Source organism: Pinus tabuliformis, chromosome 5_2, assembly GCF_031772625.1.
Source record: "Pinus tabuliformis cultivar Carrire ecotype Pingquan chromosome 5_2, CPIR1, whole genome shotgun sequence".
Taxonomy (NCBI): domain Eukaryota; kingdom Viridiplantae; phylum Streptophyta; class Pinopsida; order Pinales; family Pinaceae; genus Pinus; species Pinus tabuliformis.
Genome location: NC_142306.1, coordinates 85,500,258 through 85,508,903, shown reverse-complemented (window position 1 = coordinate 85,508,903; position 8,646 = coordinate 85,500,258). Strand labels below are relative to the sequence as shown.

General features: G+C 35.7%; 1 protein-coding gene and 1 pseudogene across 1 annotated transcript; both read left to right on the top strand.

The window, feature by feature from the left end:
• The first annotated feature begins 297 nt into the window (after positions 1 to 297).
• LOC149157665 (transcription factor ICE1-like) lies at positions 298 to 1,675 on the top strand (annotated as a pseudogene).
• Positions 1,676 to 5,371: 3,696 nt separating this feature from the next.
• Positions 5,372 to 6,460, top strand: LOC149157664 (RING-H2 finger protein ATL67-like). The gene has a single exon (XM_089437652.1). The coding sequence runs from the start codon at positions 5,490 to 5,492 to the stop codon at positions 6,027 to 6,029; it is 540 nt and encodes a 179-aa protein (XP_089293778.1). The 5' UTR covers positions 5,372 to 5,489; the 3' UTR covers positions 6,030 to 6,460.
• Positions 6,461 to 8,646: the final 2,186 nt, after the last annotated feature.

Here is an 8,646-nt window from a genome sequence, read left to right as displayed (position 1 = left end):
GTTGGATCAAGGCCAATATTCCCGCATATATAGATTGAGATGACCGAATTCTAAGTAGAAGAAATGGGCTTTCCAGCTCTTTAGATGGTGCAGGATCGAATCCTAGGGACTACAAATGGATGAGAGTCATTGATTTCACTGAAATATGCATCCAAAAGCTTCATACTAATCGGTTCTCGCACATAAAAGCTAAATCATATATGGTAGTTGTCACCATAATTAATCGATATGTAGAACACTAGTGAATTATATATATAGATATAGATTGACAACAATGAGGATTGATTGGGGATAAAAATGTTGTCGAGAATGAATGTGAATGGTGGCATGTGGGGTCTGGACGATGCCACAGACCTCCACTACAACAACAATGAGAATTTGAATTTTCCAATGTTCAAGGCAATGCTGGACGTGGAAGAATGGTTTACTTCTCACAACAATACTAACAATAATGATATAACTACTGCCAGTATGAATAAATGCTAACAGCCATCCTGAGGGCCCCTGTTTCAATATAGATATGAAGGATTTTGATGCTATTCATCTCTGGTCAATCCGAATCCCGAGCCTCCCAATATGCTGTTACAGCACGCCATGAATTCTTGTTCATCGTCGCCCACTTCGATTTTCAGCCTGGACCCTTCGCAGGTCCAGTCTTTTCTAGCTAGGGGGAGCCACCATCATCAACATCATCTTCATCATCACCATGCTCCCCAGCTCCAAGACGTTGCGGGTTCGAGTCCCTTCCAGGAGTTAGCTTGCGAGGGGTTGGTGAGCAGCAAAAATGCCAGTAGCAACAATAGCAACAATAGCTACTTGTATTAGATGTTGTCGGGAGGAATTTTTAGGCAGCCGAGTCTCAGCTTCATGGGTTCAAGTCCCCGCATGAACACTGCTACCCCAATGCCTAATCTCAGCAGCCCACACAGCGAGATTGGTGGTAGTGGTACCTCCACTCTAAGCCCTAGAATGATGCCTGCAAGAAACTTGAATCTCTCAGACACAAAATTGTTTGCTAGCAATAATCACAACACCAACAAGAACAATAATAATCTGAGAAATCTTCTAGGTTTGAGTAGCCTTGTTAGCCCTCGACTCCCTGCGCCATTAAATTTTAGCAGACCGAAGATGCTTAGACCCCTTGAGTTTTGTGCCCTAATGGGTGCTCAGCCTACTTTGTTTCAGAAGTGGGCTACTCTCAGGCATACTTCCCTCAACCCAGGTGCAACAACCCATTGAATTGAAATGCTCGATGAAGAGAGCCCCAATGGAAATAGCAATAGCAATGTGTAAGGGAAGAGGAAGTTGATGTCGGTGGGTGTTGATCAGAAAGAAGAGGAGGATGTGGATGAAAGCAATGATGGGTTTGGGGTTCAGTACGATTCGGATGATGTTGGTGGTAACAAATAGTAGGTATAAGGTCGACCAGATTGGGGAAGATGGCTTGGCTTCTATAGTAGGCACTGGGAATGCTGCTGCTGTTAATAACAATAATAATGGTAGTGGAGATAAGGGCAAGAAGAAGGGCTTGCCTACTAAGAATCTAATGGCCGAATGAAGGCACCGAAAGAAGCTCAATGATAGCCTTTACATGCTTTGGTCTGCCATTCTTAAGATCAACAAGATGGATCGAGCCTCTATTCTAGGAGATGAAATTGAGTATTTGAAAGAATAGCTTCTAGGTACAAATGACAACAATGGAATCAGCTAGCACCAATTTCGAACTGAAATTTGGAGTAAACTTGAAACGTTCATTTTGTGCAACATCTCATCACTGCCCATGTATTTAAAAGACTCAGACACACTTTCCCAGATACAACATAAAAATATACAAACAGAAAATGTCATTTGAAGCCATAGTTTCAACCTTCCAAATCCTCAGCACATTTAATCTGTCATAACCAGTGGCATTCAGTACAATTTCCAGAAATTAAATATGACAGTGGCATTTAGTACTATTTCCAGAAATCAATATTTAAGGCCAAGCATACTCTAAAAGCAGTTTTCCTCCTAAATTCTTGTTTAGAAAGACCCCCTCTTGCAAAGATAAATCTTATTCAAAAAGACTATAAACACAAACATTGAATTCTCTATATATACAAGTGAAAATATATCTTACTATGCCCTAACGGGTTAACTCTGTAAGTTGAAGTTGGACTATTTTCATAAGGCATTTTGCTGATAGAGAGGTTGTAGATCACTAGTTTAAATCTGGTTGAGTCCATTGTGGTTGCTAGTGGTAGCATGATGGGCCCATAACCCACAGGTCCTAGAATCGAAATCTGGCTCTGATACCATGTGTAACAGCCCTATCCTAGGGTCTTTTAACGGAGCTATTTCTCTAGAATTTAAATGCAATAAGAGGCAATAATTTACTTTTTTACAAGACTTTTAAACAATGAAAATTTTACCATTTACATTCCAATCCTTATAACTTATAGTGAATTAATTTTAATAAATTTACCTGAGTAATCTATAGAGGAATACCTGTACTGGTGACTAGTGGAGATGCCTTTGAGCTACTACTCCTGCTGAATGCCCCTCCTAACTAACCCAACTAGATTTACCTCCCAGCCAACTAGGAAATAATTCCTACCCCAGGAAACCTCCACGGGTTCCCTAGCCCTCTGAGCCCATGTCCAACTAGATGTAGTGTGTGTGTCAAAGATGAATGATCCACACCAAGATGAACAATATTTCCTTCATCTCAACAACCCAAGAAACCTCCACGGGTTCCTAAGGTCTCCAAAAAAATCACAACAAATCCTAAAATCACCACCAACCCCAAAATCATAAGCAAGACCCCACATCCTCTTTTCTCCCTCCCCCTTCCCTTTTTATACCCTCCCACTCTTATCCATCTCAACCACCTCTCATTAATGTGATTAACTTCTCATCCATCCTTACAGTTGACTTCTCTTCTCATAAATAACGCTGGGAGTACATTTGGAAATGTGAAATGAATATAAGATTGAGAAATTAATGGGAGAGGACCATGTCTTCTCCCAAGTAAATCTAAATTATATTTGGAGTGTGAGATGAATATATATATATATATATAATTAAATGGAAAGGACTATGTCTTCTCCCAAGTAAATGTGAGGGTACATTGGGAAATGTGAGATGTAATTAAATGGAGAGAACCATGTCTTCTCCCTAGTAAATGTGAGGGTACATTGGGGAATGTGAGATGAATATATATATATTAATAATTAGTTGGAGAGGACCATGTCTTCTCCCTAGTAAATGTGAGGGTACATTGGGAAATGTGAGATGAATATATATATTATTTGGAATAATGGAAGGAGGCCATATCCTACCTAAGATTCAATTTGAGAATGTAAGTTGGCAATTTAAATAATAGAAATCATGAATTTTATATTAGACCAATATTTCTCAATATTTTCAGATAATGTAAACGTTAATAAAATTTGCAGCATAAGATTTAAATGGGGCATTACAAATCATTTAAATTACTGGTTTAATTATTTCTTAAAAATAATAAAAAATATATTATATAAATTTTAAAGAGATATTAATTAGTAATTAAAAGTAGAAAACTATTATATGTTCATTTTCAAAGGTGGGAAAACTTATATTTTTTATATTTTTATAAAATATTTCAAGATAAAATTTAAAATTTATATTTAAATATTCAAACCAATTAATTTATTTGAATATCAATTGCATATCTATATTTAAAAAACTATATATATATAAATGAGTTAAAAAATTAATTATTTCTTATTTAAAAAAATGAAAAGAAATTTGTAATTTATTTTATTTTTAATATAAAAATAATATGTAAAATTGGATAATAATAATAATATTAATAATAATAATAATATTATTATTATTATTATTATAATAAAGTATTGATAAAAAATTTTATTATAAAATTAAGTAATATGGAAATTTATTTAAACATAAATTAATAAATAAATATTTTAGTTTATAAAAAGATATTTTAATACCCTCATTAAATAAATGTTTTCAATCTTAATGATATATATTATTTAAAATATGTATGGATGTTTATTTAAACATATATTGATAAAAACATATTTTAATATAGATTATATAATTTATGAAAAAAATATTTTAAAATCTATATTAAGTAAATAATTTCAATCTTAATTATATATATTACTTACTTGTAGAAAAAATGTATATGGATAAAATGTTTATTTAAAAGTATATTGATAAAAAATTATTTAAACATATATTAGAAAAAAATATTTTAATATAAATTATATAATTTTAAATTTTTTATCTTAATATTTAAGGCTTAAGTGGGAGTGGTATAAAGACACGAAAACTGGTTAAACGTTTGGGAGATCAACGAGAATGATGCTTTGCAAAACATTAATAACATTAAAAATATTGTTACTTATAAGTTCAAAGAAAAAATGTGGTGTGAGAAAGATTTAGAAGCTAAAAGAAAATTTAGTTATTATAAGAAGCTCATCAAACCCACCCTAGAAGATCAAAAGTATCTCTCTGTTTTAACTAGCTCAAAGAAGAAAATTAATATAGGGAAGATACGAACTCTCATGAGCTCCATAGTGAAGCAGGTCCTAAAACACCATGGATGAAAATGATCTGCCATCTCTGTGAGAATAGGAACATTGATGATGAAAACCATTTCCTCTTAGAGTGCCCTGCGTACAACTACATTAGATCTCAGTTTCATAATCTTTGTCGCAATACTAACCTTCCTAGCCTTTTACAATGTCAAAATTATAATGAGCTCTGGAGGCTTCTCTCCAAGCTTTTTGAGCATAGTAATAAAATCTTAAACCAAACTAAATAATTTGTTTCTTTAGGTTTAATAAATCAAAGTTTGATTTCTGTGAACATTAACCACCATCATCATCATCATAAAACAATTAAAACTATATATCTTATTTATCTTTAAACATCATCATCATCATAAAACAATTAAAACCATATATCTTATTTATCTTTAAACTATATCGGGTAAAGCATTTAAAATAAAATAATTTTTTTTTTAAAACATTTTAATTATTGTCGGCTCTATTTAAAGTATAATTTTAGGTCAATTTTACTGTTTTAATGGGTATATTCGACGTTTCGTTATTATTCTTGGCTTTATCGAACTTTATCTCAATTTATTTTAATATTAGTGCCCAATTGCAAAGGGACGGCACGAAGTTGCGAGTCTGGCAAACTTATCAAGAATGTTGTCAGCAATTATGGATTTTCTTGAATCAACTACGCCCATGGCGCCTTGGCTCACGGGTCAACGGCGATCTAAAAAAACGGGAGGCTCGCCGAAAAGTTTAACTGTCGATCTACGTAGCCAACCAATTGAGATAGGTAATTTAATCAGATCATTGCCTATCTATCACCTTAAGAGGAAAAAATACTGCGTTCCTCCATTATTTGAATGAGGAAGCAAACGACGGCCTTGGGCATTATTCGCTTTACTGGTGGAGTAGCTAGCAGCTAATCAGGCATATACCAAGATGGGTGATCATTCAAGCAGCCGAATCCAAGGTATTGTTGGGTTGGTATATGGTTTAGTGTTGCTTCTGGGAATTGTACTGCTGTTACTGGCAATTTGGTTATCTTCGTATGTCCTTGGGCGCTCACGCCGCAGCGCACGGTTAACAAATGGAGTACAGGACGGGGTTAACACCGCCCCTCGTGATGGCGTTAAACTTCGGATCGATGAGGCGGCGTTGGATGCTTCTTGCCCTAGGATAATATACTCGGAGAAATCGTCTCAATCGTTGAAGTCTGGAGATTCAGATCAAGAAGCAGGGGACATGCAGAGCTGCTGTTCGATTTGCTTGAGCGATTACAGGGAATCCGAGGTTTTGAGATTGATACCTGATTGTGGTCACATGTTCCACATGCTTTGCATCGATCAATGGCTTGCAAGCCACGGCACATGCCCCATCTGCCGAATTTCTCCTCAGAATCTTCCCACCCCTCTCCCACAACAATCCTTAACTCATAATTCTACTTCTAGTGTCCAATTCTTACTGTTACACTACCGCTAGCTTGAGGCCATCCTCTCTTCTCAAATAGGAGGTTCTAATATGTGAATTCATCATTCAGCCCCAAAAAACCCATCATTTTTATGAACTCGTTGAGCTCCAAAGCTTGACTTGTGGAAAATTGTATGATATCGATCTCAGGGATTGTTAATGGACAATCTCTTCTGAGCATTGAAGTGTTCTATGAACCAAACGAGTTCGTAAAAACCTGTTGATTCTTCCATTTGAGGGATTTCTGAAATTGGCAAACTAAGAAAAGGGTTCTCAAGACAGAAAATGTTGCAGTCTCGAGTATGTATATGACATAAAATTGTAGTGTAATTGGGAGTTGCATGTGCGGCCGAGAAAGTGTAAAAAAGTAGTTTAATTGGGAGCTGCATGTGCTGCCGAGAAAGTGTCAGGCCAATTTTTGTATTAATTTATTCGAGCCAGAGTAGGTCTATGTGTTTACTAATTAATATATTTCGATTTCGCTGTGTCTCTTATCCTTTGTACTGCATGTTTTTCTTGAGATGTCAGTAAGTGATTTGGAAGATCAGTTACCCTTATAATTTCATTTCAAGGATTCATTTTCACTTTTTCGCATTAACTGAGTCTCGAGTATGTATATGACATAAAAATGTAGTGTAATTGGGAGTTGCATGTGCTGCCGAGAAAGTGTAAAAAAGTAGTTTAATTGGGAGTTGCATGTGCTGCCGAGAAAGTGTAAAAAAGTAGTTTAATTGGGAGCTGCGTGTGCTGCCGAGAAAGTGTCAGGCCAATTTTTGTATTAATTTATTCGAGCCAGAGTAGGTCTATGTGTTTACTAAATATATTTCGATTTCGCTGTGTCTCTTATCCTTTGTACTGCATGTTTTTCTTGAGATGTCAGTAAGTGATTTGGAAGATCAGTTACCCTTATAATTTCATTTCAAGGATCCATTTTCACTTTTTCGCATTAACTGAGTCTAATTCTGAGCATCCAGGAGAATTGATAGCATAACCTTTAGTATTTGGAGATTTAATTTCTATTCGTTTTGTGCATATTAAATGAGATTTTTTAATTATAAATATAGGTTGATTATTTATTAATTAGTTGGATCTGGAATAGTTCTTAATTTAATAGACATATTTTCTCAAATTAATTGATTGTATGATTAAAATAAAATTACTATCTTTAAGTAATGATTGTTATATTTATGTAAGTGATTAATCTAATGTAAAACAAATTTTTTTGGTCTACTACTAGTTTATTAATTTGGTAGCAGAGCCCGTGGGTCTGTGGGTAACTATCTTAAGAGAGTGCCCAAAATAATGCTTATTTGCTGCATGGGTAAATTAGAATGTGTATTAGAATATATTATTTACATGTGTAATTTCTGGTGTGAGGGTTTTTATTATGTTGTTATGAACATGGCCAACGCAACTTTCCTTAGATCCTCGTTCGAATGTGCTGCGTTGAGATCTGCTGCATATTCCAAGGGTCCGCACTGGAGTAACGGAGGCACATGTGGTGGTACCTATGGCCATCCGCACCACCGGATTGAGAGAATGGAGGCAGAAAGCGTTGAGCGACGGCAGGGTTTAGAATTGCAGGGGTTTGGAAGTGCACCTTCCCGTTTGCAGTCTCTGGCCTTCAATTGCGCCACTTTGTTGGGAATCCTCGAAATGATTGTGCTCGAAGATCCTCGCTCTACTCTTTCTCTTAACAAAATCGCAGCGAGGCTTCGTAGAGATTCATTCGACGCCTCGTGCCTCTTTACAATCATGCGTTTCCTCGTGGCAAAGGGCGTATTCCATAGCTCCGTTGTCAAAAGCACAGAGGACGGCACATGCGAAATGAGATACCCACTTGGCTGGCGGTTTGTGATTTGGTTCCATTGCCTGAATTCAGGAGGAAATATGATTGAATTTAAATGGTTTTATGAGCATGATGAATAACGGAGTTCAGAGATAGAATCGTGGAATGGTAGGCTTGATGAGCTTGACTGCAGTTGAGTTACATGGCATGGGATGGCGTGACTTGACCTAAATCTCTACGGCAATTCTGGTTGAGTCTTCTTCTTCGTGGGCTGCCGCTCATTTCATATTTCCTTCAAAACAAGTGACAAAAAAAACTTTGTACAACCTGTTGGGTTTGGACAGACAGGGAAGCAGAGTATTTCAAGGAGAGGTACATCCCAGGTGGGTACTGTGATATGCATTCATTACACATCTCTGAATGGAGTTTTAACCTCAGCAGATGAGCACATTCTATATCAAGTAAATTCATTACACATCTCTGAATGGAGTTTTAACCTCAGCATATGAGCATATTCTATGTCAAGTAAATACGCTTAACATGGTTCTCCTATTTTTGGCATGCTTCATTTTATGTTGTATGTAAGTATTATTTTTATTTGGAAATTAAGTGATAATGAAATTTATAATCTGATAAAAATGTTGTTTTGTAATACCAATTCTTTATACATTATTAGACAATTTCTCTAGATAATTAGGGAATGCAAGGGTTGGGTACCCATAGATAAGTGACAAGTACAACTCTGGGTACCCATATATCTTGGTAGATGGGAGTTAGTCTATAGAATGACTAGTAATTAAGTTATTGCCAAAGGTGATTGATTGTGTGAGAAGCAATTAT